Genomic DNA, 23,266 nt, shown 5'->3' on the forward strand with positions numbered 1-23,266 from the left:
TACATCACCATGCTAAGTACTAAGTATATATGTGAACTAGAGAACCATTATCTCCTCAATTCCACTGAGTTAACACCTTGTTTCAAGTATACTTCTCAGGAGTTCAGGCTCTCTACAATTGATGACTTTTTTTTTTTTTTTAACTATGGCTTTTTGTTTTTCAGAATATATGCAAATATAGTTTTCAACATTCACCTTTGCAAAACTTTATGTTTCAAATTTTCTCTCCTTCCCTTTCCCTCACCCCTTCCCCTAGATAGCTATCAATGCAATACAGGTTACAATGCAATACACACAAATTCTTCTAACCTTATTTCCATATTCATTATGCTGTATGTACACACACACACACACACACACACACACACACACACACACACACACGATAAAAAGGAAAAAAAGACACAAGAGGAAAAAAAAATAAGCAAACACTATCACCAAAAAAATGGTGAAAATACTATGCTTTGATCCATATTCAGTCTCCATAATTCTTTCTCTGAATGCAAATGGCTATTTCTAATATCACAAGTTTATTGGAATTGCCTTGAACTATCTATCTCATTGTTGAAAAGAGCCAACCACATCTATCAAGCTGATCATCACAATCTCATTCTTGCTGTGTTTTCTTTGTTCTTGGTGACTTTTAATATATATTTATGTTTAACATTTGTATTAATATAATAATATATAGTAATAATAAATAATATTTAATATATACATATATACAATGTACACAAAAAAGAAATAAAATGCATGTCTTAAAAAGAATTTTACAGATTTTTCTTTGTTTTTTTTTTTTTTCCCTTTTTAATTTTTTTAGAGTTCCAGGAATAACCATTGCTACAGATATCATTTGTGGCTTTCCTGGAGAAACAGATCAAGATTTTCAAGATACAATGAAACTAGTTGAAGACTATAAGTTTCCCAGCCTTTTTATTAATCAATTTTATCCACGACCAGGGACTCCTGCTGCAAAAATGCAACAAGTTCCAGCACATGTGGTAAGATATCTTTCTTTCTTTTTTTTTTTTTAATCATTCTTTAAAATGTTTTCTGCCAGTAGTTGCAAAAATGTAACTGAGACTGTCTACTTTTCTGAATTTATAATAGCAAATTTATGAAGTATGTATCATGGAGTTTACAGATTGAAAGAGAACTCTTTGGTTCTGAATAAAACAATAACAAGAAGGCATTTTGAGAATTAAATCATTCAGTTCTCTGTCATTCAGCAATTATGCCAAAAGCAAAACTTCGAAATGTTGATGTTTAAAGTCAAGGTTTATATTTTTAGTCCAGCATATGGATCTTTAACTTAAAAATAAGTAGTTCTTTCAGTGGAAGGGAATGCAGAAGTTGTGTTTTTTGTTTCCCTTTGAGATTAATTTAAAGCAAGAGATATTCTCATACCTCCCTCAGTATCCCCTCTCCTCTGTGACTTGTCCCTCCTGATTGTAAAAGGTACAGGATTGATCAGAGAGCTCCTCTCGGATACTCCATTTTAGGACAGAGTTCAATGAAACCAATCTCATTATTTCATACCTGGCTACAGATCTCCATAAAGCCTATCCTTCATCCATTTCTCAGTTTCTTCTCATGTGCTGTCTTCCTCTATTAGATTAAAAGCTCCCTGAGGACAGAAACTGGGTTGGTTTTGGGTTTTGTTGCGTTGTGTTTTGTTTTTTGCCTCTCTTTGTATCCTTAGAGTTTAGGACTATGTTGAATATGTAATTCTTGTTCATTCATTCTGTCAGTCCTGACCCTCAAATATCATAGCAAGGCAGATTTCTTCCCTCTGCAATCTCCCAAAGCCTGCCCAAGCTCATGTTTGTTGCTTCCATGATACTATGTATCCATCCCTTCTTCTGTTGTTCCCTTCTTTTCCTTTTTCCTTCAATCTTTCTAAACATCAGGGTCTTTTCTAATATTTGCCTAATAAAACACTTATTGACTTGACTAGTTTTAATCATTGTGTTCCCAAATATAAATCCATCACCATTATGAGTTTGAGATTTGTAGAACTTCTGAATTCAACAAACATTTGCAAAGTATCCCTTATTTGTTACCTGCTGAGGAAAAGAAGACAAAAATGAAGCAATGCTTACTCTTAGGAAACATATTTTTCTGGGAGAAAACATAGATTTGTAGAAACTTGAACATGTGAGGAAAAGCATAGTGCCCTGGAAATGGTCCTCAATTTAAAGTCTGAAGGTATAACTTCATATGCTAACTCTGCTATTTATTATCTGTGGGACCTTGAATAAATCACAACCCAGCCATTACCATGCCACTTTGGTTCATGCTGTGCTCCTCATCTCCTTCATACAGAAACTCATTTTGTGCCTGGGACCTGCGCTCAGAGAAATGTGCTCTCAGAACCAAACTGCTATGCCACTTTTCAGTTATCATTTCCAAGCCATATAACAGTTTCCTTCATGTGTTGTCTTTCTCCAAAATTGCAGTTGTAAGGTCCTTTACAACAGAGACCTTCTTGATAACTTGTACTTTCATTCTCAGTACTTAGCATAAGGCAAGAGATTTAGTAAATATTTAATAAATGGCTTTTTATTTGTTCACTTCTTTCATTGGACCTCAGTTTTTCATATGTAAAGTGAGATGTTTTAACTCAGGGACCTCTAATATCCCTTCAAAATCTATAACACTGATCATTTAATGATTGATTAAATATATAATAATTTGAGGGAGTTGAGAATTCAACTAAGAGTAGTAGGAGATAAAAGAAGGCTCACATAATATGTGGTATTTGAATTCAATCTTAAAAAAAGTTAAGGTTACAAAAAGGAAAAATGAGAAGGAAGAGTATTCAATTGTCTCTACATAAGGACAAAGGAATAAGATGTAAGATTACTCATTCCTCAGTCAAAAAGAATCAAAATAAATCAACAAGTCAGTGTCAGTCTGACTGTAGTTGATCAGACCAATACAAATTCAGAAATTGTGTCTCAGGTTGGGCACAGATGCTCAACATGAACATTTGGAATGAAAATGTCTCTAAGTTTGTGTATCTCATATTTCTTTTGTGCTACCACAATTCTGCTTTGCTCTTATAGCACAGTGCCTTCTTTGACACAGGTATACCATGTTGGATGTTCCATTGACAATGTCTCCGATGTTTCACAATCAATTAAAAAGTTCTTCAGAGAGACCTTGAGAGTGTCCTTGTATCACTTCTTTTGACGTCTATGTGAGGACTTGTCTTTTGTGTATTCTCTGTACATTTTTAGGGAAATGTAGATGACTAGTCTGCCAGAATTGAACATTCTGCAAAGGAGTTTGCATGCTTGGCAGTTCAGCTTGAGAAAGGACCTCAGTATCTGGGATCTTATCATGTTGAGTGATGTTCAGAAACTTCCTAAGACAATGTAGTAGAAGTAATTCACTTGGTACTGGTTTATATAGACCAGTTTTCAGGGGCATATAATAATGAGATAAATAAACATTTATACAAGATAATTAGGAAATAAACAGAAGGAAAAGAATTTAGAGTGGTTAGGAAAGACTTTCTGTAGTAGGTATGATTTCAGTTGGGACTTGAACACAACTGGGAAAGCCAGGAGATGGAGATGAAGATGGAGAGCATATCCGACATTGGTTACAGCCACAGAAAATATCCAGAACTAAGAGATTGACTGTCTTGTTAATGAAACAGCAAGGAGATTATATGACTGGCCGGATGAGTATGATTAAAGAGTAGGGGATGTAAGTGTAACATGTAAGAAGCCTGGAAATGTAGAGGAAGAATGGCCTATGAAAGTATGTGAATGCTAAACAGAGGTGATAGGGAGCCACTGGAATTTATTGAGTAAAGGGGTGACCTGGTTAGCTCTGTGCTTTAAGAAAAATTACATATGTGTGAGATGATGAGGTCCTGTACCAGGATGATTACTGTATCAGAGAAGAAAAGGAGGCATATCTGAGAGATATTACAAAGATGAAATGGATAGACTTTGGCAAAGATTGCATATGGGGCTTAAAAGATAATGAGGAGTTAAGGTTGAGATAAGGTTGCAAGCCTGAGGGCCTGAGATGAGGAGGGATTGTTTTCTATCAGAATACGGAAATAAGAAGAAGAGTTTTGTTTTGGACATAATGAGTTTGAGATTTCTGCTGGACATCCATTTTCAGATGTCTGAAAGGCAATTAGAGATGCAAGGTTGGAGGTTAGCAGAGAGGTTAGGGCAAGATAGGTAAACTTGAAAATCATTATCGGTCTGGAGTAATGGAATCCATGGGAGCTGATGAGATCACCAAATGATGTAGTGTAGAGGGAGAAGAGAAGATTGCTCAGGACAGAGCCCAGGGAGACATTCATGATTAGCAGACAGGACCTGGATGAGGATCCAGCAAAAGAAACGGAAAAAGAGCAGTCTTAAAAAACCTAGAGAGAAGAAATAAGAGGTGCATCAACAGTGTCAAAAGCAGCAAAGAGATCAAGAAGAATGAGAGTTGAGAAAAGACCATTGCATTTGGCAGTTGAGAGATCATCATTAAATCTGGAGAGAACAATTTTGATGGAATGAAGAGATTAGAAACAGAATTGTAGAGGTTAAAAAGAAAGTGAGAGAGGAAGACATGAAAACACACCTGACCTTCTCAATGAGTTTAACCACAAAGGACAAAAGAGATGAAAGATAATCATTAATGGGGATGAAAGGATCTACTCAAGAGTTTTTTTGTTTTGTTTTGTTTTGTTTTTGTTTATTTGAGGATGGGAAAAACATGGGCATGTTGGCAACAGTGAAGGAGTCAATAGAGAAAATGGGGATATTAGAATTGGCTCTCTCTTGGAGAAGACAGTATGGGTTGGTCTTGCTTGTGTAAGTAGAGGAGTTTGTTGCCTTGAAGAGTAGGGCTATGTTTTTCTGTGAGACACAGTTAAAAGAGGAGATTATGGCAAAAATAAACTGAGTGATATGAGATCTTGAAATGGGGAGAAGAGGGATATCAAGGCAAATGGCCTATTTTTTTCCTGTAAAATATGAGGGAGGATTTTCAGCTGAGAGGGAAAGGGAGAGCCGTTGAGGACAAATTAAAAGGTATAAAAAGCCTCTATAGAAAAGTTCTGTAGTGATTTGATAAGAAAGTTGTAGAAGAATAACTTAGTAATAGTGAGGACCTAATTGAGATAATACAACATAAATTTGTAGTAGATACATTTGAAATGGTATTTTGATTTTCCCCACCTTGGTTCAGTAGTTTATATATAGGAGCAAAGGTGTCAGATGGTGAAAGCTGAAGCTTGGAAATGCTGTTATGACAAAGGGACCAGGGACTCAAGAAAAAAGGATAGAATAGGGAATCAAGATGGGAAAGAGAATGGCTAGAGCAGTGATGATGGACTGGGAGAGAATTGAGGAGTTAAGAGATTATAGATCATGATGTGAAATGAAGAGGAAGATTTTTTTAAGAAAAAGCAAAGAAAGAAGTAGAAAGGCATAGATTATGGCATAGAGTTCTTGAACATGGAGGTGATATTTATAGATGATGACAAAGTCCAGAGACCATCTTTGTTTATTGCTGAGTTGACCTGGAGGAATAGATTATGGGAAATGAGTAGATTGAGTAATTGAATCATCAGAGTATTTGAGGAAGAGTCAATATATCCCCTAGTATGAGAACTGGAATTGGGGAGGAAAGAAAAATTGTAAGCCAGGTACCAAACTCATTGAGGAAGAAAGGAGAGTGACCTGGATTTTTGTAGACAATAGCTAACTGGATTTTCATTGGATGAAAGATATAAGTTGCATGAATCTCAAAAGAAAAGAGGTTATATAGTAATGGAAATAGAATGAAGGAAGAATATGCAAGTGGCAGTGGGAAGAAAGTAGTATTCCAACTCTCTCCCTTGTTCTGTGAGTTGCAGGGAATGAGATAAAGAAATAATACATTATGAAAAGAATGACCAGGGAGGCTGTGTCATCAAGCGGGAGCCAAGCAAGCCTTAATGATAATTAGAAGACAGAAAGAGTGAAAGAAGAAAGATTTAAGATGGTATCAATTTGTTGCCTATGGAACAGACATTTCCAGAGGACACAATGGCATGTATAACATTTGATTGGGACTTTTGAGTTTGGAAGATTGGGAGTGATAGGCATAAAAAAATCTGTTGGTAGGATTGGAGATTTAAATGATGAGCTATAGGCTTTCGGAATCACTGGAATGTGTAGGATATAATCAGGAATGAGTATGTTAATCATTGAGTAGAAGGCTCCACTCATCTTCATAAAGGAGCCTGGAGAGCAAATAGAAGACATGCACAGAGTAAAAATGAAGGCATTCAAGACAAGATGGAAAGTCCCATCTTAAAGCTTTTCCTCCAAAGACTTTAATTATGTTAGATATTGCACAGTAAGAGACAGAAATCAAATGTGCAGAGCTGGAAATGATGGCCCATTCCCCATCAACTTTCCTCTTCCTACTCCTTCAAGAGGTGAATACAGATGAAATTGGAGCAGCAAATAAATTAGTTTGCCCTAGAATAATATAAACTTAGTCTAGAAAAATAAAGCAAGGCAGATAATTAAGAGTTTTAAGTATGATATGGTAATGGTTGTATTTTATACTAAATGCAGTCAGAAAGTTTCTGTGCAAGAGATTGATTAAAACTATGCTTTAAGAATATTAGTTTGACAGATGTGTGAAAAACATGGATAAAAAAGAGTGACTGGGGATAAGGAGCCCATTTAAAAACTTAATGGAGTAGTTTCAGTGAGTAATAAGGAGGATATGAATTACTATGCTATTGTTATGAGTAGAGTTCAAAAGGATATAACTGAGAGATGTTATAAAGTCTACAAGATCTTATAATTATTTGGGTTTGTGGAGAGAGGGGAGAAGAATCAAGATTATCTGAAAGTTAGATATGTACATTTGGGAGTGACTAACACAGAGCTGATAGTTTAATCCATGGGAACTGAAAGAAAGAAGCTGGATAGAGAGCATCCATATGAGAACATTTAACTTTACCACACTGAGGGGCAGGCAGGATATGGATGATAATCTTTCAAAAAAGACTGAGAACAAACAAATAGCTAAGAAGAGATGTCAAAAAGAATACAAAATACAATGGAAGAGAGAATATTGAGAAATAGGATATTTTCAACAATGTCAAATGATGTAAAAATTCAAGAAAGATGACTAAGACCATTGGATTTTACAGCTAAGAAATCATTAGTAACCTTGCAGAATGCAGTTTCAGTTAAATAACACTATCAGAAGCTGTGTTCCTAGGAGCTGAGGACTGTGTGAGATATAAGAAAGATGAGACAAGGAATCTCCAAATAAAACTTTTATCTGAAGCACTTTTAGGTCAATTTTCTTATGTAATTTATCTCTACACCTAAAGAGATTCTTTTTTTCTCCAATTTTTTTTTTTTTTTACTAGTTTGATTAAGCCAGTAAGTATCTATTAAAAATCCATCCTCTACTTGGCCCACTACTAAATCATAAACATACAAAAAATAATTCTTACCATCAAGAATCACACATTCTAGGGGCAGCTAGGTGGCGCAGTGGATAGAGCACCAGCCTTGAATTCAGGAGGACCCGAGTTCAAATCTGGTCTCAGACACTTAATACTTCCTAGCTGTGTGACCCTGGGCAAGTCACTTAACCCCAGCCTCAAAAAAAAAAAAAAAAAAAGAATCACACATTCTAAAGAGAAAGACAACTTGCAAATAATAATTTTATTATTAAAATAAATATGATAAATAATATAATATATTATATAACTACAATTATATCTATTAATATAATTAATTAATATTAACAACCATCATCAATATTTTATTAATTTGAGGTTTTTATTTTATTCATGTATAATTTAAAATCAATAAAATAATTAATATTTAATAATTAATATACTATATTATGATAATACATAATATATTGTATATAAGATAATATAATAAATAAAAATAAAAGTAAAGTAAATTGGAGGAAATATGAGAAGGAATGCTAACTAACATCTGGCAGATTTGGGAAGACCTCTTACAAAAGGGAGCATTTTAGCTGACATTTTAAAGAAACCCGAGAAACCATGAGACAAAGCATTCCAGGTATGGGGGGGATAGCCAGTAAAAATGCAGACAGTCTGAAGATGTAATATTTTGTTTGAGAAGGAGAAGGAGCTATGTTTCTGGATTGAAAGATATGTGGGGAGAAAAGTATAAGAAATCTGAAAAAGTGTAAAGGGACCAGGTTGCAAACGACTTTAAAAATCAAAGAAAAGTTTTTTTTATTCAATCCTGGAGGTAAGGAAACTAGTGGAATTTTTCAAGTTTAGGGAGATGATGTGATCAGATTTCAGCTTTAGGAAAATTACTTTGGTAGCTGAGTGAAGGATAGACCAGAATGAGGAAATGCTCAAGACAGAAAAAACAATTGGAAGGCTATTGTAATAGTCTAGGTATAAGAGAACAAAGACCTGTACCTTGATTATTGGAGTGTCCAAGGAGAGAAGTAGACAATAGAAAAGAGGTTCCAAAAATAGAATCAGCAGTAATTAATTACACTTAATAGAGACACTAAATTGCTTCAGAAATAGTCTCTTGTGAATAGTAGAGAAATTCTCTTTTTTTATTTTCATTTTTAGTTATGCTGAAATTTTTTTCAGTTTTGCTTTATTTCCTTTTCCCCAAGAAATTGTCAAAACTAAAACTAGAATGTTTCTAGCACTATATCTTCTAATATTCACAAATATATGGATAGCAAATATGCTTTGGTTTTACTTTCCCAGAGCAAAGTCAGTTGTATTTCCCCGAAGTATCCTAGGATAACTTGAGGGATTTAGGGTATCCCCTTTCTAATGTCATTGGCTCAGTTACTGTATATGGTCTCCCTATTATTAACCTTCTGTGATTAGCACTCCATTTAATCACTTAACAGCAATTAGCTTTTACAAGTATACTTACTGCAAAGAAAGGGAATAGAATATGTATGAAATGGGAGACAGACATAGGAGTGCTCAACATAGCATGCCCTCATCAGAAAAAATGCTGTGCTCTACGAGCAAAATAGAATTGAAATAGCCCAAAGGAAATGAAAAATACGCAAAATTACAGAAGCTACCCCAGATTTCATAGGATGGACTGTTGGACTATTTGTGACTGGCCTGTGGTAGAACATTCCAAGCTCATATTGATCAGCCACAGTTGGACACACTGTAACTAGACTCTTAACATAGTGATGTCATTTTGATCCTCGTGAGAACCAAGGAAAACCACCACCATTATGTCAAGGATAATAGCAATTATTGGTCATTTGGTTTTCTCCTTTGTAATTAAATTAGCTCATGGTTTATTTTATTTTATTTTTAAAATTAAAATAATTTTTTAAAAAAGCTTTTAATTTTATTCATTAATTCAATGAATTATTATTGATCTTTTCTTTGATTTTCAAGGTTTTTGTACTTAATTGTTCTTTTGGTTTTTGTTTGTTGCTTTTTTAATTACACACCTAATGTGTTAATCGCTTCTTTTTTTCTTTTGCTGACAAAGTATTTAGAAATATAAATATTTCCCAAAGGACTACTTTAGCTTTATTTCCAAAATATTGCTCATTTTCCCAATTGTCATTATCTTTAATGAGATTTATTTAATATTCCTATGATAGTTCTTCGCATTCATAGTCACAGTTGTGATCACTAAGCATTTCCCTCCATATCATTCTCTTTAAACCACAAATTCTTTTGGAATAGATTATTTAGTTCTCAGTTGCTTTTTATACTTTCTTCCATAGATCTTTAAATAATTTTATTGCATTGTGGTCAGTTAATCATATGTGTAAGATTACTGATTTTCTTTGTGAAGTGTTTATGCCCTAACTCATTGTCAGATTTTGTAATGGTGCCAGTCATTATTTATTGCATGTATTGTCTTTCCTATTCCCCTTAAACAAAAAATTTCCAGGCATCTCTCATATCTTTACTTTTCTAAAATTATCTCTCAAATTATTTTTTGTTTACTTTTCTTTTTGGTCAACCCTTTCTAGATCTGATAGAATTACATTGAGGCCTCCCACTATTATAGTTTTACTTTCTATTTCTACTGTGTCTCTCTTAGATTTTCCTTTATTTAAATATTGTGCCATTTGGTTTATCTATTTTAAGTATTTATTGACTACAGAGCCTTTTAGTGAAATGGTTTTTAATCTTTTTTATTCAAGTTTTTTGGTTACCTTATCTGAGAATTTGATTGATATTTTGGCTTTTTGTTTAATTTAGCTGAAACACAATAATTTTTTTTTCTCCAGCTCTTTATTTTACTTTATACCTTTATATTTCATCTAAGTTTTTTTGTAAACAATATATTATTAAACTCTATTTTCTAATACAGTCTGCTACTTTCTCCCTCATCTCATTCATATATATATGTATGTATATGAATATCTCATTCAAATATATATATATATATATATATATATATGTTCCTTCTATAAACAGTGTGTTTTGCTTATAACTAATCTTCCTTCCCCACTGAATTTCAGTAATTCCATAACCCTTTCTAAAATTCACCTCTTTTCTCTCCCTAATTCCTATTTCCTTGATATACTGAATGTATTTGTATACTGAAGTGTGTGTGTGCATCCACTATACAAGTACACCTGTTCACATAAGCAAGCATTATCCCCCTTTCTTCTAGTTACATGAAAGTGAGGCTCAAGTAATGTCTGCTCCTCCCATGCCTTCTTCATTTGTATATACTTCTGCTTGCATATCCTCATTATGTGTAATCCCTTTCTGTATGATAGCCCCTTTCCTCTTTCTTTCCTTCCTTTTTTGAGGTCATCCAAATATAACAAAAACACTCCCATGCCATATCTTAATTGACTCCACTTAATGAACCCTGAGGACAATACAGGCTGAGGGTATGCTTAAATCCTTTCCCCCTCCCCAATTAAAATGTAAGCAAAATCTTTTAAAGTTCATGTTTGTCTGAATTCTTATATTTGTATTCAAAAGTTCTCAATTTTGGTCTTTTCAAAAGTAATTCTTATGGTCTTTCAATTTTATTTTTTTAAAAAGTCTGTTTTTCCCCATTGAAATTTTTAAAAATCAATTTCTGGTATAAAATAAAATTTTTCATTTTAAATCTATTTCTTTTTTGTTTATTGGAATATCAAATTTTATCCTTTTTGCTGTTTTATATTAGTTATTGTTAATCTGGTATAGTCCTGACTCTAGTTCCTTGGTACTAGGTAGTTATTTTTTCCTGGCTATTTTGCTATGCCTATTTTCTCCTTTAACTGGATGTTCTAAATTATGGCTATGATAATACTGGGAATTTTTTGTTGTTGTTTTTGTTTGTTTTCTCTCCAGGAATAGACAACTGAATTCTTTCTATTTTATTGTTTTCTTCTTAGGTCAGAGTTATAAGTTTACAGAGGCCAGAATCTCAGTCCACAATTCAGTTCTGAAGTCAGGGGAATAATTTTTCTGTTTCTAATATTTAGGGGTAGTTTTCTTTCATGATTTCTTGAAAGATTATATTCACACTTGTTGGTGATAGTTTTAAAGTAGTCTAATGATTCTTTTATTGTCTTTTTTTTTAGATGTCTTCCAGATGAGTTGTTTTTTTGATATAAGATACCTTATATTTTCTTTTACTTCTTTTATTTCACATTATGTTATAGAGTAATTTACTTATCCTTGGTCCACTCTAATTTTCAGTGTGTCTGTTACTGAACTGTTATTTGACTTTTCAAATCTTTCTTCCAAAGCTCTCTTTTCCAATTTTTTCTCCTGGCCATTTTAATTTTCTTTATAATTTAAACAAAACAAAACAAAACTTCTTTGATTTCCCCTAGGAATTCCAAATGATCTTCTGGTTAAACTATTTTTTTTTTTTTTTTGAGGCTTTCTTTGTAGATTTTTTTTTTTTTAAGTTTTGTTTTTCAGTTCTCTTCCTTTTTCAGGTATGACTTGAGCATCCCTGTTAACATAAATACCTCTTTGTGTTTTGTTTTGTTTTTTTCTTTAACCATTCTTCTGATCTTCCTTTCCACTTTAGAATTTTAGGTTATACTGAGCTCAAAAAGTTATCAAACTGTGCATACCCTTTGACCTAGCAGTGTTTCTACTGGGCTTATATCCCATAGAGATCTTAAAAGAGGGAAAGGGACCCACATGTGCAAAAATGTTTGTGACAGCCCTTGTTGTAGTGGCAAGAAATTGAAAACTGAATGGATGCCCATCAGTTGGAGAATGGCTGAATAAATTATGGTATATGAATGTTATAGAACATTATTGTTTTGTAAGAAACGATCAGCAGGATAATTTCGGAGAAGCCTGGAGAGTCTTACATGAACTGATGCTAAGTGAAATGAGCAGGACCAGGAATGCATTGTACACGGCAACAACAAAACTATACAATGATCAGTTCTGATGGATGTGGTTCTCTTCAACATTGAGATGATTCAAACCAGTTCAAATTGTTCAGTGATGAAGAGAGCTATCTATACCCAGAGAGAGAACCATGGGAACAGAATGTGAACCATAACATAGTATTTTCATTCTCTGTTGTTGTTTGCTTGCATTTTGTTTTCTTCCTGTTTTTTTTTTCTCCTTCTTGATCCCATTTTTCTTGTGCAGCAAGATAACTGTATAAATATGTATACATATATTGGATTTAACATATTTAGAATGTATTGGACTAACTGCCATTTAGGGGAAGGGGTAGGAGGAAGGATAAGAGAATTTGGAACAGAAAGTTTTGCAAGGATCAGTGTTGAAAAATTATCCATGCATATGTTTTGTAAATAAAAAAGCTTTAATAAAAAATTTTTAATTATGGACAGATGCTATGCATTTGTGGCTTTTTATAACCCTGTTTTCAAATGGGTCCTTGCCACTATTTTTTGGGGGGGATTGAGCACTTTGTTCTTCAAGGATCACAGAAAAGATTTAGACTAGAGAGCTACTCATTTCCAACATGTTCTTTGTGGTCTAGTTACAACCATGAGGTTATATTTGCATATTGAGACTTTCTAGGGTCAAGACCCTATTATTTTATGCAGCACAGCTGCAGGCTTCCCCATAGGTATTCCATAGGTAATCCACTTCTAGAATCTTACGGTAATCCAGTTCTGGGATCAGAGTGAACAACCTATGAATCTTTTCTGAATAAAAGAGCTGAGTCTGAAAGTGTTTTCTACTTGTGTTCTGTAATTCCTATCTCTTGGGATGGAATGAAGACTAATTGTAAGGTTTTTTTTCACCCCTAATATTTTTGTTGGAATTTTATGGGTAGAATCTAGGTCATACTTCTTCCTTCTGTTCTGTTATCTTTGCTTGTCTCACTATGAAAATCACAGAGATCAGGATAAGATTTCATCTATTCTAACTCTTCGTAGAACATTTTTTTAGAACTTTTAATTATTCTCTAAACTGTGATTTCATTTTTCTTTTACTTTCCCTCATCTGATACTATTAGGATCACAAATCTCTTCTTGGGTCTTATATCTCCTGTACTAGGCAAATATCTCCAGGTCCCTATTTCCTTAAACAAAACAAAACAAAGGAGCTAACTGATATGATGATGATGATGAAACTGTGTTAACCTCTTTCTATCATGGCCCTTTATTCTATATGAATAAAAAGTAGAGAAAACTGAAAATACTGTCATTTTGTTCTAATTTCTCCCAGAAATACATTGTTGCCTACTCTCCTCTCTGTCTCAATACAGGTATTGTAACTTTGTTAGGAGTCATTTCTTTTGAATGTTTGTGCTTTTTTATGAGTAACTGGTAGATCATAGATTTTTCTCAATTCAAGAATCCCTGGGCTACAAATAGGCAATAGCAAGCTACTCCTAGAACAAGTTCAAAGAAAGAGGTTAACACTACTTTAGAACCCACAGATGGTGCTTATGTGTTTCTGAATACTACCTTTTCATAAAGCATTCAGTTTCAGAGTGAAAAGAGTGAACATGGAGATAACACTTTCTGTGCTGACTCCACATCATATGTGCTTTAAATGATTTTCATTTAGTGATGGGCATCTCAAATGGTAAATTAAATTGGACTGAGTTTTTGAAAAAAGTATAAAGAAAACCTTCAGGGGAAGATACTCCACTTTGATGCTTGTTTTTGAACTTTTTTTTTGCCTTTTTCTTTCCTTTGTATTGAATGCTGGGTTTTTCTTTAATTATCTGATGCACTAGGAAAACCATTGAGATTACAAGTTTCCCCTCCAGACAGTGAAGAAGGTAGTAGAAGAATATGAGATAAGTTTACTTGGACTTATCTTAGACAAAGAGAACATGAATCCTCTCTTTTGAAAACTCATTTTTATCATTTCTCTACCAATTTTTGTTTCCTTTATGGTAGAGTCTAGATGAACTGCAAAGAAAAATGGAAGACAAATACACATAAGTCATTTATACTTCTCATTAATATAACATTAAACTTGTTTGTTTAACATTACTTGTACTATCATCATTATCACTTTAATTATGGGTCTGCTTTTGGAGGAAGTAAATTCTAAATGATGACATTCCTGCTCATTCATATACTCTCTCTCTCTCTCTCTCTCTCTCTCTCTCTCTCTCTCTCTCTCTCTCTCTCTCTCTCTCTCTCTCTCTCTCTCCTATACACATACCTACAATGCTGTGATTGCTCTCTGCTTATAGTACACCCACATTTTTCAAACAGATAATGAATTGTAAAACTTTTTAAAATAAGTCCCTATATATTTTCCTAACACAACTTATCTCCTGTTATTCTTCTCTTCTGTCCATTCCTTCTCAGTCTCTTTTGCTGCATCCTCATCTAAGTCATGCCTTTGAACCATGGGTACTCCATAGGGTTCTGCCTTGGACTATCTTCTTTTCTTCCTCTTTACTATTTCCCTTGATCTTATAAACTTCCTTGGTTTCAATTATCATCTCCATGCTAATGATTCTCATATCTACTTATCCAGCCCTAACCTCTCTCACCACCAGCTTTGCGTTTCTAACTGCTATTAATTAGCACTGAATTAGATGTCCTATAGACATCATAAACTCAACATGTCTGAAAATTAAACTTATTGTATTTCCCTCAAAATCACTCCCTCTAATAAATATTCTCTCTTATTTTTGTGTTTTTCTACTGTTCAGAGCACCGTCATCATCCCAATTCTGTAGATTAGGTGTCATCCACAGCAACTCACTATCTTTCTCTCATCCCTCATATGCAACTTATTGCCAAGACATGTTGATCTCATTTTTGCAGTGTTTCTCAGATATGTTCCCTTCCCTATAATATTGGCAGTGCCGGTTTAAAATTCTCATCTCAGATCTGGACTATTTCAGTAACCTTCTGGTTGGTCTCTTATCACAAATCATCCCCTATTCCAGGATATCTTCAACCTAGGTAAAGAGTAAGTGTGACTGTGTCACCCTCTTTTTCCGTGATGTAGAGATACTGGCCTTCTTGTTGCTTCTTGAATTTTTTTTTTCTTTGTATCCTCATGCTTACCAGAGTACCTGGCACATTGTAGGCTTCTAATAAATGCTTATTAGATGATTGATTAGACACTATATTTTCAATGACAGACATTTTCACTAACTGCTTTCCCATAAAAATGTTTTTGAGCTATTTTATTATTCCTAGTATAGTGAGATAGAGACAGACAGTGAGAGATAGAGATAGAAAGACAGAGAAAAGTGGAGGGGATAGCCAGCTCAAATTTCATAGGACTAAGATTTATAAAATGCTTTTCTCATGATAACCCTCAAAGTAGTTAATACAGTTATTTAAATATTCTTGTGATCCTGTTTTTGTCCTCAGTTTCTTCATCTGTAGATTGAAAATAAACCCACTTCACAGGACTGTTGTGCAGAGCAAATGATATCATGGCTTTGCATTGCCCAAAGTGCTATATCTATATCTATATATCTATATCTATATCTCTATCTATATATATTATTTATGTTCACTTTTTTTTTAACTGAACACTGCCTAGTGCATAGAGCTGTTGTAGAAGTCAGGAAGACCTGAATTTAAGTACCATCTCTGATAACATTCTGGTTGTGTGACCTTAGACACAACTTTCCAGTGATTGAGGCAATCTGTTCAACCATAAATTAGAAATAATGTGCCATAGAGGGCATTTCTTTACCTGAGAGTTCTCAATACCAATCAAGTTTAAAAGGTTTAGTCTCTGACCTTATTTTTATTACCCTCATTTTACAGGTGCTCAAATCAAGTCACTGATAAGCTATTTGGCCAGGGTTACACAGCTAATCAGTAGCCCAAGTCTGCTCATTTAAAACAGTGTTCTCTGAGAAGGGAACTGTTATGAAGTCTGCAAAATTCAAATGGAATTATATATGTAAATAACTTGATAAACTATAAAGCACTATATTTCAGTAATCAATTAGCAAGCATCTATTAAGTATCATCTATGTGCCAGGAATTGTTAGTTGTTAATAATTGCTGTGAAAGCTATGAGTAAGAAGAATTGAAAGTGCTGTATCTAGCATTATAAAATGCTGGTTTTCAGGGACCTACTTTGAAGCAATTTATTAGGGATTTTATTTAAAATAATTTATTAGAAAAAATTAAAAATGTACTTCTTTATATTTGTTGTTTTCCAGTCATGACAGACTCTTTGTAACCCTGTGAACCAAATTGCCAAGGGGGTTTTCTTGACAAAAATACTGGAGTGGCTTACCCTTTTCTTCAGGAAATTAAGGCAGAAATTAAAGGACTTTTCCAAGGTCATACATGTAATTAATTTTTGAGACTTTATTTGAACTCAGATCTTCTTAATTCCAAGTCAAAGGTTCTATTCTCTGAGCCATCTAGCTGCCTCACTTCTTTGATTAACTGGAATTTGTTATCCCCAGAGAAGTATGCAGTCAGAAGAACAAGTAGGTTAAGAAAGAATTGAGAAAATTCCATAGTTGATAAATCATTGATGAAAAATAAAGTAGTAATTAAAAGGATTTAAGAATTGAAAATGCCACTTCAGTGTTGCTGTGTGAGGAAGGCACAATGGCATGTAAGATAATGCATTCCAGAAGATAAATGTACTTGATAAAATATAAAAAAGAAGAAATATCTCCTAGAATTAACACCAGTTCTAATGCAGGATTTAATTATCAAACTGTCTCTAAGAGAAGAAGATTCAAAAATAGAAAATATTCTTGCAATTTTTTTTAAAGGTGAACAAGAAGATATTAGCAGCTATTGACCCATATGCTTGCTTTCTCATCTTTATAAAATGTTTATGAGTAACAGTCTATGCTTACATCAAGGATATCCTAGGGAACAAGCAGGCCCTCGGAAATGATTTTCTACAGGAGACCACATCTTTAAGGTCACACAATAGAATGTAAGGAATGCAGAATATAAAATCCCACTGTGCTTATTGATTTTTAAACAAGCATTTGACTCTGTAACAAGATGCAGCCTTGAATCTACTTCTTAGAAAAGATGTCTCTTCTACAGACTTTAAAATCATGAGATTCTAGAACATATATGAGAATAGAGACAACTTTGTTTAACAATTCAGCCTGTATCAATATTAATCAAAACATGTAAAAGGAAGAAATATTCATGTAAGGTGCTTGTCATTGTCAAGGAAATATCCTGCACACAGTCCAGATAAAAGAAGTTTCTATAAATGGTCCTAGTCACAATTAGTGTTGTTCTAATCATAGGGAATCCCCAGATTAATTAATAATCATATATCAGCATCACAGTGCACTGTGCTAGAATACTATCTGACTCTGCATTTAAGTGCAAAGCAATCTAAAAGAAATAAGACTAAACCTCCAGATGATGAAGACAAAGGAGGAAGAAAAAGAGGAGGAACAAAAACACTTCATGAATAAGGAGCTGGAAAAGGCAATTGGTGAAACTAAGTTTTAAACATCTGTGTCATGGACATAAATTCAGCTTATGATTAAGTAGAAGGAAGAGATTAGTCTAGATCATATTTGAGAAATTATGCTATCCCTTTAGAGACCACAGCTTTCCCACTGTAACAAAAGTCCATCTCTTTGATACTTGTACTTTTAGAGAAAATTCAGAGCCAAAAGATTTTGACTTCAGTTCTGCTTCTGATACTAAAGGCTCTGGGATATTTTCTCTAAGACTATATGCTGACATATACTGGTATACTGGTAAAGAGATTAGACCTCTACCAATGCCAAGAGATGCAGTGGAGTAAGTTCAAACCTAGTCTCAGACCGTTACTAGCTATATCACACTGGACAAGCCACATAACTTTTATCTGCTTTAGTTTCCTCATGTATAAATTGGAAATAATAAAAATACATACTTCCTAGAATTCTTATGAGAACCGATTAAAGTAATTATTTGTAATGCATTTAGCACAGTGCCTGGAGCATGAAAGACACTTAAATACTTATTATCTTCTCTTTCCCAATTATTACACTAACAATTATGCATGAAATATGGAAATATTTAAAGGGTGAAACAGAGAAAATAATAACATTTTTGTTCTAATTTTGTCCTTTAGGGAGTGCCTAGAATTTACTGTACAGTCAGATATGAGATTTATGAAAATAAATTATGCAGAAGATTACATGAAGAAAAGAGAGAACTGAGTCATTGAGACTAATATGGAGCTGCTGCTATAGTGTAGGTGACAGGTAGTGGTGGTCTAAACTAGGGTGGTAGCTGTGTGAATGGACATAAGAGAACAGACCAGAGAAATTGGAAAGCAGAACTAACAAGGTTTGTCCCTAAGATTGTAAATTTTCACAATAAAGTTAAGGTCAACTTTTGAGGAAAAAAAAAAGGTTAGTGTAGTGCCTAGGGAAATGTTAGAGAGCCTATATAAACATAATCAAAGCATTACAGAGGAACTAGTTGAAGTTTATTAAATAGAGATAAATCATGTTCAGAATAATTGTGATAGGAACTTTTTATCAATGGTCATTAATTCTGGAGCAAGATCAAAGAACTTGAATAGGAGACATTACCTAATCCTTACCCAAGATTAAAAAGGTGGCAATGGTTGCAGTGCTAAAAACGATCATTCTCTATCTCTTTTGCCTTTTATAGTAAATCTCCTTAAAAGGACATCTACTTTATCTCTTCTCACTCTCTTAACCCTTTACAATCTGGCTTCCCACTTTACCATTACAACTGAAATTGCTCTATCCAAAGCTACTAATGATCTCTTAATTGCCAAATCCACTGGCCTTCCTCAGTTTTCATTTTCCTTGACTTCTCTGCAGCTTTTGAAACTGCTGTTCTTTTCTCTCTAGGTTTCAAAAATATCTCCTATCTATCTGACTGTACCTTAGTTGTTTCTTTTGTTGGATACTCATACAGATCATACCCCCTATTTGTGGATATGCCTAAAGGTTCTATCCTGGACCTTCTTCTCTTCTTTCTCTATACTATTTTCCTTAGATAATCCCATCCGTTCCCATGGATTTGATTATCATCTCCTTGCTAATAATTCGCAAATCTGTTTATGCAGCCCTAACTTCTCTGTTGACTTCCAGTCTTGCATCTCCAACTGCCTTCCAAACATCTTAAAACTGGATATCTAATAGATGTCTTAAACTCACTTTGTCCAAAGCAGAACTCATCTTCTCCCCAAATTCTCTGTTCCCTCCTACTTTCTCTATTGCTGTAGTGGACAACACAATCCTCCCAATCCCTCAGACTTACAACTGAGGAGTCATTATGGATTCCTCACTATCTATCACTGCCTCCCAGAGCTAATCTGTTTCCAAAGCTTTCTGATTTCACCATTGCAACATCTTTCAAATGTACCCCTGTCTCTCCTCTGACATTGACACTACTCTAGTGCATGCCTTCATCAATTCACACTTTGATTACTACAGTAGCCTTCTGGTGGCTCTACTTACAGATTTCTTCCCACTCAATCCATTCCCCTACTCTGCCACCAAAATGATTATCCTAAAGCCCAATAGGTCTGACCACGTTACCCCCTTTCCCCACTCAATAAACTCTAATGATTCCCCATTACCTCCAGAACTCTTCTGTCATGCAAACCACTTCATAACTATTCCTCTACCACCTTTCCAGCATCTTTGGCCCTGTTGCCCCACTATGTACTCCTCAATCCTGTGATACTAATCCTCTGGCCATTTCAAAAACAATACATTCCTTTCTCAGTTCTATGCATTAATATGGCTTTCTTAAATCTGAAAGAATAGAAAAAATTCAAAAGTCTAGAAATATTGAGGAGGATCAGTTAGAATAAGAGAAGTAAAAAGTCCAGGAGCTTATATAAGTGAAGTGAAGTCTAGGAACTTGGAATCTTAAAAATGATTCAGTTACAGAGGATAGAAGTGAGAAATGATCCGAGTAGGCCTGAAGTAAAGTCACTCAAGTAAAGAGAAGGTGAGAGATCAAGATCATCATTCTGTATATTGGAATTGCTAGGAATGATTTAGGGGGGAAAAAAGACTAAGGTAGGTGCTAAAGGTAAAAAGATTAAAAAAAAAGTAAAAGAGGAGTGTTATGTGTATGTAACAGTAAGGATAGGGAGAGACTGGTATAATCATAATATAAACCTCAGAGGGAAAAAAAAATCAGGTGATGGGAAAATAGCTTTGTTCCAAAAATGACAATGAAATATACACACTTCATCCTCCTGACTCTGAATCTTGGAGAAAGTGATAAATAGCTTCCATCATGGAATGTTACTGGGGATGTGATATACTTAGGAGAAACTGCATTTCAGTCAGAGGAACTAAAATGATAGAGTTGAGAAAATTTAAAACATTTAACAGTTTGTTTAGATGATAATGATGGCTTCAAAGGTTATAGAAAAGGGGACTTAGAAAAATGGTAGGACAGGATTAAAATACATTTAATGAGAATCATGACCGAAGCAAATGACATTATTAAATTTACAGCTAGCAATGCCCAGGTCAAGCAATTTGGAGTCACATAAAGGTTGCTAGAGCGGAAGTTATACTTTGAAACACTAGGAAGTTTCTACAAAGATAAATCAAAGAATTTCTTACTTACAAGGACCTCAGTGGACATCTAGTCCAACCACTAACCACAAAGAAACTCTGATACCACATCTGACCAAGGGGTCATTTAGCCTTTGTTTTACTATCTCCCATTTGTCTCCAGGAAAAAACACTTACTGAACTTTTGGAAGGAAAAATAAGAATGTTATATATAGAATAAACTCGTCATTACCCAGGTCAAGAAAGAAGAAGAAACATGCTTTGTGATATTCCTGTTAATATCCTCTCTTTTCTACACCCTATTGCAAAGCTCATTTGGCTTTCCTGAATTATAACTCTATATGAAACAGTAAAGAGAAAAATCAGGGATCCCAAAGGATAAATTAGTGATACACAGTAGAGAAAAGGAAAAAAATCATTGTGTAGGTAGAAATCAATAAATATAATAAGAACATGTATAATTATATTAACCAACCCAAACCTCCAATTAGAATTTTTCAGGTGGGGAAGGCTCTTGGAAACTGTCTTCGAAATTTCTTTTTTTCCCTAAAGAAACTTAGCCCAAGAAAGGTGTGCCTTGACTAAGATTATAAAGAAGATAAGTGGTAGATCCATCTTGGGAATCCAGGTCTTCTGACTATCAGTCTAATATTTTTCTGTTATACTAGAAACAGTGGAGTATAAGTACTCTGTAGGATTAGATTGGAATGGGAATGCACTCATTCAGGACATTTTCTCTTGTGAAATAGTGTGAGTTCCAAACAACTTATTTACAAAGAAGCTTACCTGGGATTCAGTCAGATACCTGGGAATTACCTGTGTTAACTTTCATGATGGGTACTACTTTTTGTCACATTTTTCATGTGTTGAACACTAAGTAATGCATTTTCCTTTGTTTCTCTGACTCTATGTAGTATTATAAATCATAGTATCACTTCTCATTGCCACCTGTTTTGACTGTTACAAACACCTTCTATATTAGCTTGTAAACTCTTTGAAGGAAAGGACAACCTTTCATTCTGTCCTGGTGTCTCCCTACAGTCTATTCCACTCTCAGTATCTTACATATTTAATAGATATTTAATAAAGGTATGATGAACTGAATTAAGTTAAACATGCATACTTCCATTCTTTCCTCCTTCAATAGTAACCTTGACTCAGAGCCCAAATAGTACCCTCTACCAGAGGGAACTAGCTGCACACACCACCCTGCACCCCAACCTTCCTACTAAATGATAGAAAAGCACACTTGTCAACCAAGACACCAGGAACCTGTGCCTATTTGTCTTGTTGCTGCTTATTCCTTTCTCAAGGCTCAATTTCAAATTCCTCCTACCATCTGTCTCCTGCATTCCTACTTTCAAACTGTTGGCAAGAGCAAGAAAATATCTCACAATCATACTAACTGACAGCATAATAAATTTGTTATCCAAATTAAACCAGTCCTTCACTTCAGCAAAGCAGCCTTTAAAAAAATTCCTCCATAATTGGTTCCCTATCTCTTTCCCCTTATACTGTTTTAAAACATCTCTCCCTAAGCTTCCCATAGTTTCTTCATTCCTCCTGACCTCAGCTGAGAGCCTTGCCTCTTAAGTTATTGAGAAAATTAGCAGCTAGGTGGTGCAATGGATAGAGCAGCAGCCCTGAGTCAGGAGGACCTGAGTTTAAATCTGGTCTCAGACACTTCACACTTCCTAGCTGTGTGATCCTGGGCAAGTCACTTAATCCCAGCTGCCTCAGGGAAAAAACCAAAAAGGAATGTCACTGAGAAAATTGAGGCTAAAATTGAGCTACAATTTCTCCTCTTATAGTATTTTGACATCATTCTTTACTCTCTCCTCCTTTATCCTAATATCTAAATATAAGGTGGTTCTTCCCCTTGCCTTGGCCAATCTTTCTACATGTGTGATTGATCTCATTTCCTCCCTTATTCAGCAACTTATAGTCTCAACCATCCTCTCTCAAATCTTCAACCTCTCCCTTGTTATTAGTTCCTTCTTTACTGCCATCAAACAGGCCCAAGTTTCCTCCACTCTTAAAAATTATACACTCTAATCTCCACTCTCATCCTTTACTTCTCCTCTCAATTGTCTGTACTTATTACCTCCACATCATCTCTGCTATACCTCAAACTTTTGCAATCTTATTTCTGCTTAAATTCCAAAGTTACCGATGACCCCTTAATTTCCAAACTAATGGTATCAAATAGGATGATCTCTTTGTAGTATTGATACACATTCTCCTTTCAGGAGCTTTAAGATACTTCTCTCCCAAGGCCCTCTTCCACTTGTCTACTTGTCTGGCCATTTCTCCATTTCCTCTGCTGCCTCATT

At 34.5% G+C, this 23,266-nt stretch overlaps 1 protein-coding gene across 3 annotated transcripts in view; it reads left to right on the forward strand.

The window, feature by feature from the left end:
• The window catches only part of CDKAL1 (CDKAL1 threonylcarbamoyladenosine tRNA methylthiotransferase), a 625,067-nt gene that overhangs the window by 439,833 nt on the left and 161,968 nt on the right, over positions 1-23,266 (forward strand). For all 3 annotated transcript variants that reach the window (XM_074272562.1, XM_074272579.1, XM_074272570.1), the window contains exon 12: positions 821-1,001. In XM_074272562.1, the coding sequence (XP_074128663.1) occupies positions 821-1,001 (181 nt within the window). The remainder of the gene's footprint in view (positions 1-820; positions 1,002-23,266) is intronic.

The sequence above is a fragment of the Sminthopsis crassicaudata genome, chromosome 1, assembly GCF_048593235.1.
Source record: "Sminthopsis crassicaudata isolate SCR6 chromosome 1, ASM4859323v1, whole genome shotgun sequence".
Lineage (NCBI taxonomy): Eukaryota > Metazoa > Chordata > Mammalia > Dasyuromorphia > Dasyuridae > Sminthopsis > Sminthopsis crassicaudata.